Source organism: Myripristis murdjan, chromosome 17 (assembly GCF_902150065.1).
Source record: "Myripristis murdjan chromosome 17, fMyrMur1.1, whole genome shotgun sequence".
NCBI classification, from domain to species: domain Eukaryota; kingdom Metazoa; phylum Chordata; class Actinopteri; order Holocentriformes; family Holocentridae; genus Myripristis; species Myripristis murdjan.
In genome coordinates, this window is record NC_043996.1 from 13,555,177 (window position 1) to 13,577,808 (window position 22,632).

At 41.3% G+C, this 22,632-nt stretch overlaps 1 protein-coding gene across 1 annotated transcript; it reads right to left on the reverse strand.

Annotated features, from left to right (window-relative positions):
* Positions 1-6,814: 6,814 nt before the first annotated feature.
* Positions 6,815-9,176, reverse strand: LOC115374851 (neuromedin-U receptor 1-like). The gene is made up of 3 exons (XM_030073996.1): positions 8,483-9,176; positions 7,530-7,763; positions 6,815-7,137 (listed from the first exon to the last, which is right to left on the reverse strand). Exons 1-3 carry the CDS (start codon positions 9,174-9,176, stop codon positions 6,815-6,817), a joined length of 1,251 nt encoding a protein of 416 aa, XP_029929856.1.
* Positions 9,177-22,632: the final 13,456 nt, after the last annotated feature.

Genomic DNA, 22,632 nt, shown 5'->3' on the forward strand with positions numbered 1-22,632 from the left:
CAAGACAGTGCTTTTTTTTGTGCTAATTAGCTAAACCAGTCCTGTGGTGGAGTTATCAGAGATAGCACTATTGCTATGTGATAAATAACCATTAGTGGAGTGGTTCCATGCTCCCCAGGACCCAAAATACCGCTTTCCACACATTTAATTGCATTCGCCCAACATCCCAGGTGTAAATCAGCCAATATTAGATGAGTAGAATGAAAATTAGCAGTGCTCTTGGTCTCAGGACAAGGATTATGAGCCACTGCCTTAATATAACCCAGTTAGGATTTTGTGCTTTTTATCATCAGCAAATTCATGTATCATTATCTAATAGCAAACCTGACTGTTCATGGCAACAAAAAGCAACTAATTGCAATTTTAATGCATAAAAGCCCATTTTCTCACACAAGATATGAGTTTGAGGCCCAAAGCCATCTTTTAATTTTTTTTTTTTTTTTAACCTCACTTTGGCACATATTAATTATATTCTTGGTCATGCCGTCACAGAAAAGAAAAAAAGTTTCTCAGCAATTCCTCAGCAACATTAGTCCGCTTTACGTAATTCTTCTGTGCGTCAAACACACCAGTCCAACAATTGTCTCTTTCATTTCCAGATGGGAGTCCAGTGTGAGAGTGCGAGCCCACTACGATGCCCTTATATAGATATTCTTCCTGCAGGACATTAAACAGATGTGCTATAAAGTTATTTTAAACCCTTCGGAAGAAATGGGCTCTGGGTGCAGGGATAAACTCTAGTAGGATCCCAGGTCCTGTAATCGTCAAGCTCAGCTGTGTTTTGCTTGTCTGTTTGCTTGTTTGTTTTTTTGGACTGTCTGGACTTCTGCTTTATTAAATAGTGTGCAGCAGAGAGTGACATGAAGATATAATCAAACCCCACAATGTTGCAAAGAAACAGTGTGGGCCAATTGAGCCAGCAGGGAGTCTCACATTCAGAAAATATCTAGCTGGCACGCTCGGTGTCTGACAAAGTGAGGCGGATGATACGTGATCTCGGTTGGCGGGAACTGACTGGCTCTAATGGGGATTCGCATGAATTTTAACAGTTAATTTATTCAGCCACCCATGGCAGAAAATATCTCAGCTAATGTTAACGCGGTGTCTGTGCACATCAGCAAGTGCTCCAGCGAAATGGCTTGGGCCGGGGCTTCTCCTCACTGAAAACTGGGCTGGCTTGTTTATTTACACATACAGATACAAAATAAAATTAGCAGGGAAATGTGAGGGAGAATTGCCTAAAAACCCTCAAGGGGCTTGAAAAGTGACATTCTCCAGGCAGCATATGACTGGAAATAATTTCAGCAATGAAGTATAAACTATCTGTATGTGTCTCACAAGTAATTATAAATAAAGTAAAAGGAAAAAAAAAAGTGCATCCCATAAATACCCTATTACACAAGTATAATGAATTAGTCATAGTCAGAAAACACTCACACACACACAACCATACATGTATTTACACATCATGAACACACACAATACACAAATCCTATCATTAACAGACAAAGAGAATACACTCATGTGATATGACTTTGAGTTTCCATAAGAGAACAACGATAGGAGAAAATAAGTACAAACAAGTAGATAGAAAAAAAATGATGGTATTCATAATAGACCTTTGGACTTGGAAAATATTTGTTTGACACAACTAAAATAGGCAGTCCATGTGGAAAATATTGATTGGTTATGAGAAGTGATTTCAAAGTGATTTTAAACTGCTGTGGAGACAAATTTAAGAAAAGTAAGGGCACAAAATTTCAGATTTTGGAGCCTCGGTAATATCTACCAAACTGAGATTGGGAAGTACAAGAATGAGGGGGTCTAAGGAGCCAAGAGCTATGTGTGGAGTAATTTTCATGACATATTTCCATATAATTATCAATACAGAACTCAGGGGAAAAGCTCTTTTTAAGGGATAATGAACAAAGAAAGCAGTCTGGAGATGATTTACTTGATAAAAAGTGTTGACACCTAATTGAACAAATAAAGGCTGAGCAGAATGTTTTCGCTGTACACAATTTATTATTCTATTATTCTTAGTGTTTGTCTCTGAAGACGGTACATGGACTCAACATTTTTCTGATGAGTACATTTCCAAGCTTTATCACAATAATTACTATACAGATGAACCACAGAATAATGTAATATAGAATAGAATAGAATAGAATAGAATAGAATAGAATAGAAGATGCTTTATTCATCCCACAGAGAAATTCAGGTATCCAGCAGCTCAAAAATAACATATGATAATAAATAGATAAAAAAAAAATATATATATATATATATATATATATATATGGGTGTGTGTATGTAGTGGCTACCTCAGAGTTTTGCCTACTATTCCAATATAAAGGCTCTTAATAAATTAATTTGTACCCACAGTAACAGTTTACTGGCCTTTTCTCGGTGGGGAGAAACACATCAGAGTGCAGGAGTCATGACGTTCTCCCACCCTCCAGGGGACATTCACGCTCCCTCTCGCCTGTGCAGTTGCGTGAGTCATATTAGCATGACAACATGAGTGAGTAGACATAAGAAAGGCTCAGTCACAGCAGAATTAATTTATTCTGGGATTTACTGGACTGGTGCAGTACTGTTTCCATGAATTGGCTGGACAGCTAATCCTTTCGTCTGAGACTGATATGACAAGATGAAAATGAAAATGATGAAGTGGTGCCAGATCCAGTCAATGCGCTGCTGATAGCTCTCTCTGCGCCGTCCCATTGTCGAGCAATATGTACCTCTCCTGAATTGGAGTCACTGTCTGTGTTAATATTTAGTAGTATCCTGGGTCCTTTTTTAATACAGGAGTGCTGCACTTGGTGCTCTGCTTATTAGCCTGATATTGTGGTGTTGGTAACCTTGACGCCCCAATTCTGGTCAGAGCCAGCATAAAATATGAAAGAGAGAGAAAAAGCCTCCAGCGATGCTTCTTTTTCTTTCAACAATATCATTTACTGCCAAGGTTATCTTAAAACAAAATGTGATTTTAAATGTGTAGCGTTTGCTGCCCTGGAATCTGTAATCATTGCCATTGAGATTTTCTTTTTCCACAATAATTTGGTGTTTTACATAAACCTTGATTTCTGAGGTTCTACAGGAAAGAGTGCAGCTAACAAAAACGTAGGCATGACCTGGGTCCTTATCACAGCAGCTTGCATCAGTGTTACAGTACATTATTTAAACAGACTGATGTTGACTACAAATATCCAGGGAAGCAAATATCAATGTTGCACTCACATCCAAAAATCTTATTGAGTCATTTAGTCTCATATTCACAGTAACAATCTTGTTTTTCTTAAAACAAGTGAAAAATCTGCCAGTAGGATGAGATAAACCAGTGGGCTAATCTGACTTTTTCTGCCTTGTTTCAACATGGTTATACTGGTTTGGCCTATTTTAGTCGCTGGCACCGTCCTGTTCAGCAGAAAACAGGCCATCGCCATGTCCCTCTTCATCCTCATCCTCTCCCTCAGTGTTTGCTAGTGGGTGAAAGCCAACCCCAGATTCACTCTTGTTGTGGAACAGGCTTTGTCCACATTTCACCTCACTATATTCCCTTTTTTCTGTGGTCCATCGTCCGATTATTGTAGCTTCCTATTGGATGTGGTGCTATCAATCTGGCACTGTGAGCTGTGATTGGCTGGGAGCTACTCACCCACTGCCCAAAGGCCGACGCCCAGAAGAGTCCTGGGCCCAGCAAAACGAGGAACTCCAGGCAGAGGGCAGGCTCTCTGCAGACACACACACCAACACACACTGCTGGTGGCTCATAAGTGATGATTGAGAGGGATTATTTTTGTATGAGTCTTTGGAAAATCCTGCTCATTCTGGTTTTAAGTGTCAGTAGTGGCATCATTTTTGTGTATCCCGCTGCCTGGTGAGGGTGTTGTTGGCTGTTGTGCACCGCTCTCCCTCCACTGGTTGTGTGTGGATGCTTGTATTGAATTCAAAATCCCCGTGTTAGTGTCCAGGTCTGCTAATGAGCCACACTCCTTTACCTCCAGGCCACAGAGCGGCCTCACACGCCAGCCCGTGCCATGCTCTCTGTCACGACCATCTGCTCCAACCGGTCCTCGCTCACCAGGTCTGGACTCTAATGCCTCTCCCATGTCGAATTTACCTTCCAGCTTGAGTCGGACCAACAGATCATCCTCATGCTACGCTGAAACTAATTTCTTTAGATAACACCTCACATATCCTCCTCTCCGGTGATTCATATCCCCCGTCTCAAATCTTCCTCCTCTGCTCTCTCGAATGGGTTCTTATCTTTAAGTAACATCCCTTCTACTGCTCATTTGCTCTTATTTCTCTCATTTCTTTTACAAGCACTTGTCTCACAAGATTTCTCCCGGGTGATAAGAATATTGTCAGAGTGCTATAGCTCTGAGCTTCACATCCCTCACTATAACGCTGGTGTTAATGTAATGGTGGTGATCTATCAGTTGAGGCTTAATTTACTCCTGCACTAATTGAACGAGAGCGCTAACCGAATGCCTAAATTACTAAATGTAATTTAGTCATTTCATTATCTTGTGAGTCAGAACACTCCATTATGGTGCATATATAATACTTACACAGTTCGTATGTAGGCTGGGTTTTAGCACATTAAAAAAACATTTTGCCATGTCCTGAGATGAAAAACTTTGCGGTTTCTCCAGCCGACAATTCCTTGTGAGCGTCTACTTTTTATTGTTCCACTTGAAGGCAGCAAAGTAAACCCGTGGACGTGATTCTTTTGAATGAGAACTCCAGAACACCGCACTGAAAAAGCTGAGAATCAATATCCATTTTGTAATCTATGGGAATTTGAGTGAGTGAACGTCAGACACATAAAGCAAACGGCATTTGCCACTTGGGTTGATATTTACTTTAATTTCATTGGACTGACATCCTGCTCATGTAATTCTTCAAAGTTTAATGACGCTGTTTGTTTGTTTTTACACTGTCATGCTTGAAGTGCCGGCGATGGTAATCATACCCGTGCTCATGATTGAAAACCATTACTTGGGCAAATAGTAATATATCCCTTTAAATGAATTTCTGTTTGTGGAGCCAGGGGTGCAAACTAAATATTGCATTCTGCTATGGTAATGGAAATTGTGAGTAGAAGGCATTTCATTAGCACTGCTGCGGCACACCGATAACACCAAGTCATTCCAAACTCATCTGTCTGTATCATGTCAGGTCACTCATCTCCGTCTCTCCATCAGTCTGTCCTCCCCCATCTTCTTCTCATTATTTGCCTTCATTTATCCAAATTAAGAAAACCATTCTACTTCACAAGTGTACCGTGATTCTATCTTGACCTGCTGGCTTCTTCTCGTCTTCCTCCCTGTTCTCCTCCTCATCCCTCCATCTCCTCCCACTCAGCATTTCAGCCGTCTCCAGAAGTTTGTTTTCTCCTGCTCTGCGTGCCACCCACAGCCGTAATCAGACAGCACACTAGACACATCGGCTTGTTTGAGTGCAATACTTTCTTCATCACTAATCAGAAACTGCATTACAGGTAGGACCCAGCACTTAAAAAGGGAAATATTTCTGAGCTGCGGTTGAGATTTGTGAGGAGGTAGAGGAGTGCTGCAGCAAAGAAATAAGGAGACTCGTTAAACACTGTGCATGTTTCGGGGTTTTACTAATAACTGGAACACTGGATCCAGCAACACATAACACGACAAGAATTACCACAGAGTACAATGACAGAATACAGAGATAGAGATACATGCATATTTAAATAGTGTAAGATATAACTACATCAGATCTTTTGCATTATTAAATTAATTCCTGGTATTGTCTGACATAAAACAGTGAAAATGACAACAACAGTGAACCTGTACAATCTTTTCCCATCAGAAGATCAATATCTAATATATAAAATATTTAATGGTGCACTGGACAAACATGAACACTGCCTCTATAGGGTCCCCACTTCAATGCAATTTTGCACAGTGCACCTTTAAGCAAACCATAATAATTTGTAAGATAGATAAATCACATTACTGTTCAGCATATATAAATAATGACATTACACAACACAGTTATCCAAGCAATATGTGCTGGAATGGATGTAACACATAGACTATGCATTATGCACATGTATTATGGCATATAAAATCATTATGCCTGGAGTATTTTCTGAATGTATTTGAATGCCCAAGATTATTTAACTTTCTCGCAAGTAATACATGCTGTAGGCCTTTTGCAGACATTCATGATAATTATGTTTATTCTTCAGTGACTGTTCTCCTTGTCAGCTTTAAATGAAACCTATTCATTCCTTGAGGTATAACACTCTACGACATCAGCTATATTCCTGCCCTTGGTTTTATACTGGAAACTGCAGTCGTTTGCCATGAATGCATTTAATCTTGACACTCTGGTCAAATGTTCGTTGTTTACGTGCCGCACTGTGCAGCGGCAGTAAATATGAAAAGTGGGAGATATAAAGCTCCAACAAAACTTATCTGAAAACTATATCTCTCATACAATAGCTACATTCAACTATTTCACAAAAAGGTTTCCTTTAGAGATACTGGATGAGAAAATATTATCATATTACATCATATCATATTTGTCTAATAATTTCATTCCTCAGCCAAAGCCTTGACCTTTTCAGAGAGGTTGCTGATGTAATATTTCATTTTGTTTGGTTGCATACGTTCACTTTGATTCAATATGTGTATATATATATATATATTTCTCCTCCATAAGTGTGACTTGCCTTGGTGCATAGAAACTGAATGAGCTGAACCCATTTCATTTCTGTGCTACAGACAGCCTCTGCAGGGTTTAGAATTAGATTCAGCCAATTTTAGTCTTTAATCGGGCTTCCATCATTGTGTGTTTTCTCACACACGGTGCTGCGCGGGGTCAACTGTAAACTGCGCGAGGGCATCACTCCGCAGGTGGCAGAATAACATGTAATGTGCCTGAACATCTCTCTGAACCTGGTGGACATGAGGTTGTAGAGGATGGGGTTGATGGCAGAGCTGAGGTAGAAGAAGACTCCAGAGATGATGTGCACGTGCTCGAAGATCTTGAGGTGCTGCACAGACCAGGTGTCAATGTAGCTCCACATCAGGCGGTCCACATGGAAGGGAGCCCAGCAAAGGCCGAACACAGCCACGAGCACACCTGGCCATCAGAAAGACAGGTCACATGAACAGAGGAGCTGAATGAATACAAAATGGACAGATAGGTTGTTAAAAAAAAAGGAACAGAACGCCAGATTGTAGGAACATACACACGCCACGTTCCTAGAGATGTTCAGTAACATCACATATCAAATCCAACCAGCTGCACGCATCACATATAGGAGGATGGGGTATAACATGGTCAAGTCAAATGATGGTAAAATGGACTGATGAAAAAGGAACAGAGAAAGGCCTATGGGCACAGTATGAGCATGCTCACATACACACACACACACACACACACACACACACACACACACACAGAGTCCATTTAAATTCAGCTTACTGCTCATTAGCGAGCTTGTAGGAAGTATAGTTCAAATGACATCTTACACAGCATTTTCGTGACTTGCCGGTGCCTCGTCCTCTGCTTCTGCTTGTTTGAATTGGAGAGGCTTTCTGGTCCAAAGCTCGACGTGGCCTCCACCATGCTCATTACCCTTTCCCTGTGTAGCCGCAGGCCAATGAGCAGGTACAGGACGCTAATTATCAGCATGGGAAGCAGGAAGAAGAACACTGTGGTGACCAGGATGATTAGGTTGTACATCCAGGTGGGCTTGACCAGACCTGAGAACGGAGGCAACGGGGGATTTAATTACTGTTGTGGAAAACAAAATATTGGCAGCAGTGTAACAATGTGGAGTTGTTTGTTTTATGTGTTTTTAGAGCATTTAGTTGACTGTATCGAGGCAGGGCTGTAAACCGGCTTAAGTTGAGCATGAAGCCAGGCCCGCCGTGGGTATTATATGAGTTCCCATCACACAAACCTCTGAGCCCTTTTTGTCATTTTCCCCCCACGATCGAAGGTCAGGAAAAAGACTACGGGGCTCTGTCCATCCTTTTTGCTTGTCCGTCATACACAATTTATGAGCCTCTGCTGGCCTGGCCTGTTTTGGATGTAACTTTGGGGGAATGATGGATTTTGACACTGGGGTCTGGAATTTTGATTAGCCCACCGCAGTGCCACCACCAGGCCAACAGGGCCCAAGCTTCACACTCAATTTTTCAGACACTGCCTGGTCAAATTTGATCAAGCTTTGAGGAATGATGCATTTTTACAACGATATCCAGCATCCATAAATTAAAACTGATGGGCCCACTCAAGCTCCACCAACAGAACAAAAAGTGCCTAAGCTTCACGCGGCACCCCATGTCATACATACAAAAATATCCACTTACACCCTGGGCAATGTGCACCAGCTGTGTGTGATGCAGTAGAAATCTTGGTAATTAGTAGCTCTATTTGTCACCATGCTACACAATTAAAGGTTACATTCCATACCCACCACATATAGCAGACTGGGGGAACTCCCGTCCAAACTTTGGAGGCAGCATCACCACCCCATGGAGGCTGGTGTTGGGCACGGCACACAGCATGGACAGCACCCACAGCGAGAGGATGACACGCTTGGCGTGGGCACGTGTGGTGACATGTTTCACTTTGAGGGGGTGCACCACGGCCACATAGCGCTCCACACTCAGCGCCGTGACGTTGAGGATGGAGGCGAAGCAGACCGTCTCAAACAGGAAGGTTTTGAAGTAGCAGCCTCCTTCCCCCAGCAGGAAAGGGTAGTTCTGCCACATCTCATAGAGCTCTAAGGGCATGCCCAGCACCAGCACCAGCAGGTCGGACACCGCCAGGCTCAGCAGGTAGTAGTTGGTGGGTGTCTGCATCACCTTGTAGCGCACAATGACGGCGCAGGTCAGGGTGTTGCCCATGGCTCCCACCACAAAGATGATGAGAAAGGTGACGCAGACTGGAAGAAATACGGGGGATGTCAGGGGTCCCAGGAAAAGAGCCAGATACTCCGTCTCGTTTAGGCATATTTCAGCCAGGACTTGGGCGGTAGCATTAGCCCGGACCCAAGAGATATTCATTCCACACACTACGGCAGCCTCAGGGCAGCCTATGTCAGTGTAGAAGGTGGTGGCAGAGGTGGTGGAAAGAGCCACAAAGGAGCAGTTCGACGCCGGCTTCATATCTGTTGGGAAAGATAGAGGCTACCAAACCTAAAATGGGAGATCAGATTTTTAGAGATTTTTAAGATAAGAAGAAGACAAATAATAAGGCTGCGGCCTGCTCAGCAGAAAGCATGATGTGTTTGCTCTTGTTTATGTTTGCTTGCAGCAAATGTGAATGGGGAGCTTGGAGAGGGAGACTCAGTGAGACTCAATAACAGACTCAATAATGTGGCCATAAATTTTAAAATATAATCAGCTTGGTGGCTGCAAACTATCAGATGAAACACTTTGATGGAATATATGGAAAAAAGTTTTAATTAAAAACAGTTTTTCAACCAAGACTGAAATACTTAATTGGAGAAGGATTAAATAATAATTCAACACCTCTTTTTTAACTGTTTTGCCTCTACATTTTATAAAATCATCTAAAAATCATGTGCTCTACTGGATCTAAAGCATGCTGTTTACTCCTAACGAGTGTAAACAATGGCTTTTCACTACTGCGCCTGCCTATTAGAGTAGCCTTAAGGTCAGAAAATGACTTGTGCAACTGTTACGTACATAGTAAAAATAGCGTATTTTTAAATCTTTGTCCATCTTTATTTTGAAAAATCCCACACTTCAAACTAAGGCATTGCATAGTTTTATCCGGTTGTAGCCTAATACACACTGTTTGAGTCCAAATAAACTATTCAGACAGGTTTAAATCATCCATAGTATTCAATATACGCTCAGAGTTGGTGTAGGCAGCACGCATGCAGACAAGCAGCAGCACAGCGAGTTCATTGAACCATCGGTGTGAATGGCCAGCACAGATATAAATCAAGATGACTCACAGAACTAACGTAACCTCAGCGACAACTAACACTGACACATGTTCCCTTGTTAGGAATTAATGCTGAGCAAATTGTGAAGGCTTTGGATATCCATACTGAGACAATTTCTCCATTCAACATGCAAGAGGGTTATTAGAATAAGTTCATTTCTGTGGCTGAAAACGCACCTGCATGTGGAGGAATCCGTGAAGCCTCGTCCTCTTGTTATTCAGAAGGCAAACGAGAGAGGAAATGTGAGAACGTTCATGTCCATCAAGTTTCCCTTCACTCCAGCAGTTTGTTTACGGGGTAGTTTGTTTATGTGGCACTTGATCTTCGGCGCTAGAGTGCATGAGAGCTGCTTCCACTTCCCCTCTTTGTGTACCAGAGAGCTGAGAGCCACAAAGACTACTTCTCCTCACCCCACCTCTCTCTCTCTCTCTCTCTCTCTCTCTCTCTCTCTCTCCCTCTCTTCATCACAGAAGCATCCCATTTAACAGCCTGTTTCTACCTCTTTGCCTCCTCCACTTTCCCTCATCCCCCGACCTCGCTCTCACTCTCTCTCACACGCATACACACACACTTTCATTATATGTATGCCCATCATGCGTATGTCAAGGCAAGTTCAGTGTGCTTTACAGTAAAACATGTCCATCTTTGAATCCAAAGGGATCTTGTTCATCTGTGTCCTCCAGTCTGTTTCTTCCCCCCAATTTTATGACTGGCTTCACTGGTTTAGTGTGAAAATTACAGTTAGATTGCTGTGACCCTGGAGCCATATACGACGGCTCCAGGGTTAAATGTAAGTAAAATGTAAAAGGGAAGAAGAAGAAGAAGAAGAAGAAGAAGAAGAAGAAGAAGAAGAAGAAGAAGAAGAAGAAGAAGAAGAAAATGTAAAGTAAAAAAGCAATATGAGTGTTTAGAAGCTGTAGAAAGGTATATCGCATCTCACATTTTGCATTTGCTCGGAGAAGTGGCAATGAGCGGCATCAATAACTGGATGCAATGAATAACGCAATAAAGCAATAAAGTGTGGCATATTTGTTACACTTACATTCAGTGGTTGCTTTGTTTTTATCAGTCGCATTATTCTGAGGCTTTTATTTTTGTTATTGTTATTGCCAACGCGCTGATAAAATTGAAAAGAGCTGTGCCACGTGAGAGTGAAGTGAATACATAAAAAATATGGAGAGAAACACATTTAATATTTGGATGGTTTATTTTTAGCACTGGCTGCCTCCTTATTTCATCTGTCAGTGCACCATATCAATTGAATAGAAATGTCTATGTGATGATAAAGATTCGGTACAATAGTTTAAGTTCTGCTGATTTTTTCCCCTCTCTCTTTACATGTTTCTTTTTCTTTTTTTTTTCTTTTTTTTTTCTTTTTTTTTTGATCAAGCCTGGCCTAAGCTGTGCTGTGTGATCAGCAGAATCTTACATCCTATTACATCACATCTGCAGTCATTAGCGGTTGCCAGACAGTGGAAATAAGGGTAAAAACATCTCAACATGTGAACAGATGTCTTGGCTTCCAGTGACTCATAGTAGTCGGCTTTACCTTTGTCATACACATATGAGTCATCGGGCATGTCATTCAGCTTGATTGTTGGGATTTCTGTGAAATACTGTCGTCCTTGGAGCGCTGATGAATGCCTTCCCCTACCGCACAGCAAATGGCTATATAATGAGGGAGGTGTTTTATCTTTGTGTTTGCATTAGCTTTCTGCTGGGGGATGTTTCCACCTAGGGGAGAATGGCAGTTATATTTGACGTCTGGTTTTGCATGGCTGATGAATGCACAGGTAGGCCCAAGAAGAAACTCACTCCATGCACTGTACTTACAGACAGGCAAGACTGGAAACAGGGAATTTCAGGTGCAATCAATCCTTGTCAAAGCTTGTCAGTGAGCAGAAAATTCATAGTTTTGGCTGGTTGCACATGCTCAAAATGATTCTCTCCTGTGTCTTGGACCTCCGCCCTCCAAAACCTTTCCTCTCCGGCTCCCCTGTCTCGCTGTGACACCTTCCTCTCCGGCGGTATGCAATTCAATCGCAGCTTTTAATCCCAATGCTGGGAGTCAATATTTCCCTGGCAGAGAGGTGACATATTTTGGTTGCTGACTCCATTTAGTTGTGCAATCATTAGACCTCTGTGTTGGCCCAAATGAGACCCAAGACCTGGACAGCAGTGCGACTCCCTCACCAACAAATCTCCGCGGCACTGAAGGTTATTTATTTATTTATTTCACTTCAGCGGTTTGCAGTTTTACTTTACTTTTAGATAGAACAGAGCAGAGCAGAACAGAACTGGACCAGACAGAACGGCACAGAACAGGACTGGATCGGACCAGACCAGACCGGACTGGACTGGACTGGACTGGACAGGACAGGAAACAACTGAACAGGATCGGAGAGGACATGATAGGACAGGACAGGGCAGGACTGAACAGGGCAGGACAGGTCAAGACAAGACAGGACAGGACAAGAAATCACAAAACAGAACCAGACAGTACAGGAGAGGACAGGACAGGACAGGGCAGAAATTCAAGTTTATGCTCCAAGCCCAATATCACTGTTAACAGTCCCAAAGGGCTTTACATGCCCACAAGTGTGCAATAAGCAGGGAGCTTCCCAAAAAAGCTCCTAAAAAAAAAAACAAAAAAAAAACACAGCTGTAACAGGGAAAGAATGAATAGAACAAAGTAGAACAAAAGAGAATATGATAAAACTTTACTGTCCAACTATGTTAGGAAACTTGTCTTTGGTCTAACATAACCACTGCAAACAACATACAGCCATTTTTATTATTAAAAAAAAAAAAAAAAAAACACATGAAAAAAAGACATTCAGAATAATTTAGGAGGCTAATGGGAGAGAAGAGCTCTTGTAGCTATGCATGTCCTAAAATTTTGGGAAGAGGTTGACTCGGGACATGCTCTATTCCAATAAGTTTCCCGCGGACAGCAGCCCTATACAGCTCATCAAGCTGTTTCTGCTGCCTGCCTGCGAGGCTGCCAGCCGTTTTGACAGTCCTGCCAAGCTTTTTTTTTTTTTTTTTTTTTTTTTTTTACCTTAGCCTTTACAGCCCCAAACCAGACTGTAATATTGAAAATATGACTGCTTTCCACAGGGGTAACAGAGACCATTTCCAGTTTATTACAAAATTCATGTATAAAAGTCTTCTTGCTAAAAAAGTGTTGTTGGTATTCTCCAAAAAATTGAGTTCATCATCCAATAAACATATAAGATACTAAACAACTAAAAATGTTATCACAACTGAAAAAGTTGATGTTTGCCACTGGTTGGTCACTGAAGTGTTTGTATGGGGTTGCCATTGCGACCGCTAAGTCACTCGGTTGTATGAATATTACTTCCATTTAAGTGTGTTGCTGATGTTCTGGCAGTGGATAATTTTCTTTCTTTTATTTAAACGTCTGATTGTGGGAAGTATGAATATGTATGTCGCATTAGACTCTGTATATGTGCTGTGACATGAATATATTTAAAGGTGTTATTTTTTCAATGTAGTGCTGTGAATTTTTATCATGAATTCCAGGAAGACTAGATATTGCTACCGCATTAGCTAATGGGGATCTTATAATAAACAATAAACAATCTTTGTAGCAATTACCTACTCGGATTATACAAAATCTGCTCAATGTATGCTGGGATAGTCTCCAGCCCCCTCGTGACCCTGATTAGGATAAGCGAGTACAGAAAATAAATGCATGGATTATACAAGGGTATTGAAGAGATTCTCCACAGGGCAGAGAGTCAGTGTAGCCCCACCTGTGGCACCGGCATCACCCAAATAATAGCCCTGTTTGTGTCTTCCATCTATTTTTGCATTGCATGGAAAATATTCTCACTCATAAGTGACTCACTGAGCTCCACATACTGTAAGTGTGTGTGTGTGCAGTCTGTTTGTATTGTTTGCAAAATTGACAGCAGAGCGAAGAGGCTTCTTGCCGGGTGTCTGCGTGAAATGTTTTGAACAACTCCCACGGCTTCTCGCTGCTCGGTCTGTGAACACCTGCGGATCTTCTTTTTGAGATGATAGACATGTACCAAAACAGCAAATTAGTATCTAATAACAAGTCCCACGTTACCAGGTTACACAGGTACCCTGCCTCTCCAAACACAACACTTTCCAGTTTTCAATTTTTCAACACTTTTTCTAGCCACACCACTGGAAAAACCCATTCATCTGGAGTATTTCAGTGGTTTATGGGTGCTAATGAATTTCATTATAAGAGTGAGTAATTGTGTGCTGTTTCACCACGAGAGCTTAATTGCATCCTCCTTATTTGAGGGCCTTTTGTCACCAGTAGCACGAAAACCTGCACCTTGGAAATACATAGGTCAGCACATTAAAATGGATGGCGATTTTTATTTATTTATTTTTTGTACCGCTGAGGGCTGTTAATGAATGTTCAGTATTTACACACAGTAATGCAGTGCTGATAACAGGGGAGCCGGGCACTTAGCATTGGCATTTTCCCAACTGTGAATCCAAACACGGCCAAACAAAACTGACATTTAAGTTTCTCTTTTAATGTTATCTGAGTATCTGAGTACATTTTGCACACATTTTCAAAGGTGTGTGTGTGTGTGTGCCAGCATGCCTTTTTGAATTTATATATGTGCATGACTTTGTTCGAGACAGTCCATTAAAAAGGCCAGCAGAGATGTTCTCTGCCAAGTGAACTCTGTCAGCAGCATGCCTCCATCACAGTGTCCATTACAGACAGTGCCACAGTTGGAGAGACATTCATGACTGCTGGAGTGTGTCCTGCGTCACACTGACCCTTTCAATACACCAGTGGACCCTCTGAAGTGCAGCTGGTGTGTGGACAGAGACGAGAGCCCTCTTACAGAGCAAGGAGGGGACTGTTCCCGGACGACCAAGCTGGACAAACCAACATTTTACTGCTGTTATTCTTGTTGGCTTGCTGATTTAATAAGAAATGACTTCAGAAAGGCTACAGACTTCATAAAATATATCAAATGTTAGCTCATTTCCATGCTGTAGCGATCTGCTGGAGAGAACATAGCAAACCATGTGATTTATTAACATGCTCGCTTTGTGCTCTCGAGAAATAAATTCTGAAACATATGGTGGCTGCTTGTCGTCTCAGAAACAAATGCTTTGTATATAGTCGGGTGATTAAATATTTGGCCTCAGTGGTGAACACTCCCACCCTTTGCGTGGGTTTTTTCTGGTTGTTCCAGTTTTCTGGAGAGTCTCTAAAAGGCTACAAATAATCACAATGTAACAAGGCAGAAAATGAAAGGAAAGATAATCCTAGTATAAATTCACAAACAAGTTTTTTTTATTATTATCATTATTATGAAAGTAATAATGCACACACACAAAGCAGTGTTTTGTAAAATGTGGTACATCTTCGGCCAGCTAATACTCAAAGCACAAATAAATCACGCAGCACATTTCAAAGATGGAGGATCTTCTACAGGCTGTGCAAACAGACTGAACTCGCCATAGTTAAGATGAAGAAAAAGGCAGGGCCAGGCGTGGGACTGGTGCAGCATGGATCCTGACAGGGATGTGGAGGTGAAACGGACCACAGGGCAGCATGCCACAAAGGGAGTAACCACTTTATGTACAGATCCATCATGGAGAGCATGAGGTGAACCATGGAAACACAGGAAAACCACCAGATATGTACAAAGACTAATTTGATTAAAGTCCTCGTCTCTTGTTTTCAGTTTACCCACTCAAAATCTGAGTATGAATACTGTGACAAAGGATGGCAAGCAGAGGCTTATCATCATTATGGTGTGCATCACTTTTATATTTTGAAACATTTGTATTAGACAACCCACTTTTCTCCCACAGGCCAAATATATGCAAATCAGGTGAACTGGAGACTTTCCATTGTCTTTAGATGTTAATGTGAGTGTATATTGAGCTCTGTGGTGGAGCAGCAATCTGTATAGGGTGTTTCTCTGAATTCAACCCAATGCATGCTGGGATAGGCTCCGCCCTCCCCTGACAACAAGCAAGTGAAGAAATGAATGAACGATAACGTGCTGCTTTACAATTATGTTTCCACTGATGAGTAATTCCTGAAGAATTACTGATAACTTTCACTTTCAACTAAAGTCCTTATACTTGGAAGAAACATATTTCTGTCCGGACAGCTTATGTAACAGATGTGTCATGATAAGAGGTTTGACTTTGGTGGACTAAAACTGCTTTGCACACACATTTGATTTCTGAAATCACTGCTGCACGTGCACAGATTTCATCGGGATAAGCAACGCAGTCGCCCGACAGAACATAAAAAACTGTGCAGCTGGGGAGGAAGACAGTAAGTCCACACAGCAGAGGTGGTGAGGTGGCTGGAGACACCCTGTCACGCTTAGCTGACCAGATATTTTCAAGGCTTTGAGTCAGGAAGTGAAAGGTGATTGGGTAATTCTGAAAAAGCAAGCCAGTGAGGCCGCCATCATCTTCATCTTACAGCACCTGAAGAGTTTCCTGACTGAACTTGCTTCGCTCATACACCAGTAACTCATAAAACATAATAAACAGGCAAGCTAAGACAAATAAACTTAATACTGCCCAATTCAAATTTCCAAACCCATTTAAAGCTCCACCAGGCCCATACAGATGACAGATAGCGTGACTGTGTACATGGATATGATTATATATGACTGCAGTGTGAGTGAGAATATATATTTGTGTCCCAACTGTTTCCAGACATTTTCCAGAAATATGACATGCAGCATTTTTGCAGCACATCCTGAAAAAGAACTAACAGGTCAAAATCAAGATGGGAACATATTAATTTGATAAAATTGTCCAAATATTATTTAAAGCAAGACATAATGCACTTCCTGGTAACACACAACAATGTTTTATAATAAGGATAGGAGCTACAAACGTAATTTTAAAATGCATTATGTTTGAATCCCATTTATTTCTTAGGTATCCATGCTGAATGTACACATTAAAGCATATAGCAGTAAAATCACTTTGGACTGCATCGGTAATACTGAAATAGCGGTAGGATTAGTTTTTTTTTTTTTTTTTTTTTAATTTTTAATTTATTCATTTTATTAGTTTTACCCAAGTTTTACTTCTTCTTACTCCTTTTTTGACGTGATTTCTTTACCATTATAATTTTTTCATGACTAATTTCCCTTTAATTTAAATTGCAATATTGTGTTGCTGCTTTATTTTATTTTATTTTATTATTTAAATGAATTCATTCAATCATTCATTCATTACTGTGGTTTTGTTTGATTTTATTAGTTGTGATACATGTTCAGAATAAATAAACCACTGACTGACATAAATCAAAGGCTGTGGTAATTTGCAAAACACAGGCAGCAGCATCGGCTTTGAGCGAGTGACCGAGTGGCTACTTCAGGCTGTGGATTGGAAATGTGGGCAGACACGAGCCAACAAGTGAGAGTCCCAGCAGAGCTTCTCAGCAGCAGCCCGCGACCTCTCCAGGCTCTGTGGTCCAGCCCTCAGGTACAGAGGCCGTCTGCCCGGTGCAGCTCAGTGCAGCGGGGAGCTGCTGTGAACAAGACCTGCAAAAGGAATAAGGACACGGGCGCTGAGTTCTTGGCTGGGTGTGAGCAGCGAGGCTGGAAAGTCAAGTGACGCTCAGTGAGAGTTGGATCTCAGGGATTTGTGGCAGCATAAAGTGGTTTTCATGGGATTTTTGGTCACATCTTACAGCAGCTCATGCAAACAGCAACAGATGTTTGCTGAACGATGAAGGGAATAGAGTTAATCAATTTAGGCCCAGTGCTAGAAATCAATCACGGGTGCTGCTGTCCATAAGAAAGGTCAAGTACATTCATATTGCTTACGCACATTTTCACTTTCATTTTCTTTTTTTCCTTCTATGTTCTTTCTTTCTTTCCTCCCGATGCACACACACACACATGCACGAGTCCACACACCCACAACAGCAATCAGCAATAGATTGAAATCTTAAGTGCATACTCAGGTAATTCATCTGAAGTGAGAGACTGAGGAAATTGATTTGGAGCGTTGTGCTTGGTGATGTGAGATGTGCTTTTGATCGTCCAGGAGCCGGCACGAGCCCGTCTTTGTTCAATAGTGTTCGATCTCTGTCAGGCCAGGGTCAAGTGGCTCAGAGAGACCCACACATCACAGCTCAGCTTGTACTTTGTTCAGTTAAAGTGTCAGGGCTTACACACACACACACATACATTAACGCGCACACACTCCATCACGACACACAGTGTATATACAATAAATTCACTGTTGTCGTGTGAAAACCTCATAATTTCAGTTATGGTGTATTTTCATCTTGTAATGAAGATTACATGGTCCTCTATACAGAACTGTAGGGTTGTTGCTGTTTTAATAGGTTGTATGGGTTGATAGGTTTTATATTTTGAGGTTTTATTCTATTTTTTTTTTCTATTTTTTTGTCTGTGTGGCAGTATTGTACAGTATTTTTTTATATATATATATTTTTTGGCCAATATGCAACAACACAGTGCATGTCCATGTCTTTAATAATTTGATAGGTTTCATAGTTTGCATATTTCTATATTTTAGGTTTTATACTATAGGTTGTTGTTTTGTTCTCTCCCATTTATTCCTGGCTTATAAAATCAACATTTTGAAGTTACAAGGCTTTCACCCTGAGGCAATGACATGCATATTATATAATCTGGATTTCTTTGCTCTGTCTGCTGATAGATGCTGGTCTGACACACACCGCTGGAGTCAAACTCTTGACAGGCTCCTGCTGGGTTTAGCAAGCCGAAAGTTTTAAATGAAGACAAACTGATCACCCACGGCCATCAAATACCCATATTCATACTCAGTTTAAAAACGAAAGAAAACAGAGCCTTGAGTAAAACGATAGTTTGTGCAGATAAAGAGCGCAGTGCAGCATATTGGTGGTGCGGTTGTTGGTCCTCTTCAGCGGCTTAAAGTTGTGTAATCCACAATTATGTTTATCCCCTCTTTTGCAGAGGTTGTAAGACTGTCCTCACTTCTGACTTTTTTTTTAGAAGAGGACAGCAGTGGCTGCAAATCTTTCCAAATTTGGTGTTTTCAGATTCAACAACTTTACAAGTTTACAGGAAAGTTCTCAGCATAGCTTCCAGTGAACAATGCCCACTTACTCATTGAGCAACCATGAAGTTTTATGAACATGGAAACAGTGGGTTGAGACTGCTGAGTTTGGAGTTTCAGAATAAATAAGGGCATTACATAGTCTGAAAAACAATAGTGTACACTGTACGATCTGCGTGAAGCCTTTAGGCTGCAGAGAAGGATCATGATCCTGTTGATTTCACCCCCTGCCCCAGACTAAGAAGTTAGCATATGCTTCCATTGCATAATAAACAGAGTTTTGGTCATAAAATCATCAGAATTACATTTTATATTGTTTATTTATTTATTTGTTTAGATCCACATTAGTCATTACTGCGGTAGCAACTTCTCTTCCTGCGGTCCACACAAGTAAACACTACATGATAACACAAAACATTACATCATAATGCGAAACAATTATGTAACTAAAGCTACAAAAATAAATAAACAAATAAAATTGCATTCATTTATTTATTTTTAAGCTGTCGTTAGATTTAGATATGGAGATGATGTGAAGCCTGGAAATTGTTGCTTTTAATATCATGATGCTGTCTGGCTACATTAATTGCCCTGCCACCTAGGAGAAGTCCAGTTTTTACCTCTGAAATGACTCCTGTGGGCTTCTGACATTACAGCCCCGGGCACAATGCACTACCTTTATTTAAACCTATATTTTCCCCATGTTCTGTGACAAATTGCACAGGGCTAGTTGTCATCGGATGAAACCCTAAGCAGTTTATTTAGAGCCCATGGCTGGCTCTATACAGAACAAAACAAAATCACATTTTTAACTGTATCTCCCAGCTGGTCTTTTCATTGCTGGCTGAATGTGGAAAATTGCCAGATCTGTCTCACATGGAGGTAAACACACACACACACACACACACACACACACACTTCAGTAATTTTCTTTGCACCCCCAGTCTATGACTCAACAGTCGGTGTCTGGGTGTTTAGTTATTGCACTAAGCCCATCTGACACTAGAAGGTGCTCCAGCTCCATAAGTAAATGAAGCAGCACTGAAGGCATCAGAGGACATACCTGTCAGAGCACACAGCATACAGCGGGTTGCAACGTGATGTAATACTCCCCATGCCCTCATGCCAGACTGAATTACCCAGTCCCCAACCCGAATTTCAGTTTCTGTAACAACCGACCACCCCCACCACCCCCCACCCCCCTTATCCCCCCCACCGTGTCACCTGTCGTAGGGATGAGGAGAAGTCGATGCTTCAGAGCAGCCGGCAGTCACAAGCGCTGATCATCAAGCTACCTTTAAATTTGGCTGTGGAATAGACGTCATAGTCTGGTTCATATAATTTATTACAGCCCACACTCTTCCCGGGGGTTTTGTCCGGCTAATCCACTCATACATGAAATGAACCTTTCTTAAGGGACTTGACTCATACACACAAGGGGGGCACACACGCACACACACACACCCACACACCCACACACACACACAAACACACACACACAGCATCACCCTGACCTCATTATGAAAATGTTTCACTGAGACTTCGACCCACAGATTGACCGCTCTGGCTTTTTCATCACGCTGAGGCTCATGAGTTTAAACGAGGTGGGTGTCCGGGGAATAAATGATCTTCTTTTAATGGAACCACAAAACCAGGAACTCTTGTTCTGTGGAAACTCAGAATTGAATCTAGAGTTGGTTAGCCTTTTTTTAAGTTCTTTTTTTTTTTTAATCTCATTTTTATCATTACTTATTTCTTTTAATTTAGCTTTGCGTTTTCCTTTTATTTTAACTCTATGTTCAGTTTTTATCTTATTTGATTTCATCTCCACTCTTTATTTATTCATGTAGAGGTTTTTTTCAGTGGTTCAACATACCCAGTATACCTGGGCATGGTGAGCCCGATTTCTAATTAGTATAGGTATAGTAGTGTTTCTATATTGTATAATAAGGAAATCATATAATTAAAGAGTCTGTCCTGTACACTGCTATACTCTATTCTATACTCTACTATGACAGGGCTATATGGATGCATTGAAATTAGGAATAGAAGCTCACTCCTGAAATGTGACCAGTTTTATAGGCATAGAGGTTTGATGTTGTGTTTTATTGTCTTTTTAATTTCTCTCTCTCTAAATGTTCTATTTGTTTAAAAGTAAAGCAATTGTATTGTATTTAATTGTACCAAATGTGCTATATAAATAAAGTTTGGTTTGGTTTTAAGGTACAGTAGGTGGGACAGACTATAAACGTAATTCTACCTGGTTTGAGTTGATGACAAAGGCTCAGATAGAGTGGAAATAGGTTTTAAACATTCTGTATCAGCTGTATTAACAAACACACATTATAGTTGATGCTACTTTACATCATATAACTCCGATGCCTCATCAGCACCAGTGTGAAAAGAGCTACCAAGAAAAGTACATCACATTTTAGGGTCCTGTCCCACTTAGCCTCTGGGCTTGACCTCTGGTGATCTGGTGTCCTGGGAATTAATGGGAAGGGGCACAGGGCTTCTTTTCCCAGTGGAACGTAGCCTGAGAGGAGCACATGAGTGGGTTCTGCAACAGTTTTCTAGGCCTGTCTCATAATTTCTGCTTCAGTTGAACCTGAAGTGAAGGATGCAGCCTGACTCCCGTCATTTTGCCGGCTGTCAGGGTGAGGAAATACTCCGTTAAAGTGTGGACCTTTCGCCGGAACGGCTGCCAAACTGAGCTGAGATACCACAGCACAAGATAGACCTGACTACAAAATGAGAAGTATGAGAAGCAAAACCATCTGCATGACACCAATTACTCAGCCTGTGGGGGAAGAGGAGAACGGCTGGATCCTGCGGCAGACACCACTTACCTGGACACTTCACACATCAGCTCTGTGGTCTGCACACACACACCCACATACCTGTGTGAGCTGCCGTCTATGAGATCATGGATGATCATATGTGGTGAGGACTGAAACGCCATCAGTTTTTTTTTTTTTTTTTTTTTTTTTTTTTTTTTTTTTTTGGTGTTCATCACACCAGTGGGAAAAGATAAGAATGTCAGACATTCATGCAGTAACATAACATCATCATCTGCATGCACGAAGCTAAGGATGGCGGTAGGATCCGAAATTGCCACTAATTTCTGATTCAGGGCTGCTATAAACTGTGAATATGCTGCGTGAACTGCACCCCTCTGGAGAGCACCAGTCTTAATGACCACAGGCTGCAATAAGAAACTTCCCGATTTTATAAAACTTCACTCTGATCTGCTTTGCATTGCTAGTCAAAATAGAACATTACCATCTCTCCACATAATTCGCCATGAGACTTGAAACTATGCAGGCTCTGCCCTTCATTCATTAAGAACCTGTTGTTGAGCCTAAAGAAAAACAGTACGTTAATTTACACAACAGACACAGTGAAAAAAAAAAAACCTGCAGGCCTGCTGTCTTGCAGTCTCAATTCTCTGTTATCTAATTTGTCTCAGTTCCATTTGATCATTTCCTTGCTCCATCTCAGTTGATGAAAAACACAATGGTCTCTATTCATTTTCTGCCTCCACTACTCCCTTTTTTCTCTCC

Coding starts and splice junctions, on each gene's coding strand:
- LOC115374851 (XM_030073996.1), bottom strand. CDS start 9,176: ATGAAGCCGGCGTCGAACTGCTCCTTTGTGGCTCTTTCCACCACCTCT. Junction 7,764..8,482: donor CCCCCAGTCTGCTATATGTG/GTGGGTATGGAA, acceptor CTCCGTTCTCAG/GTCTGGTCAAGCCCACCTGG. Junction 7,138..7,529: donor GCAAGTCACGAAAATGCTGT/GTAAGATGTCAT, acceptor TCTGATGGCCAG/GTGTGCTCGTGGCTGTGTTC.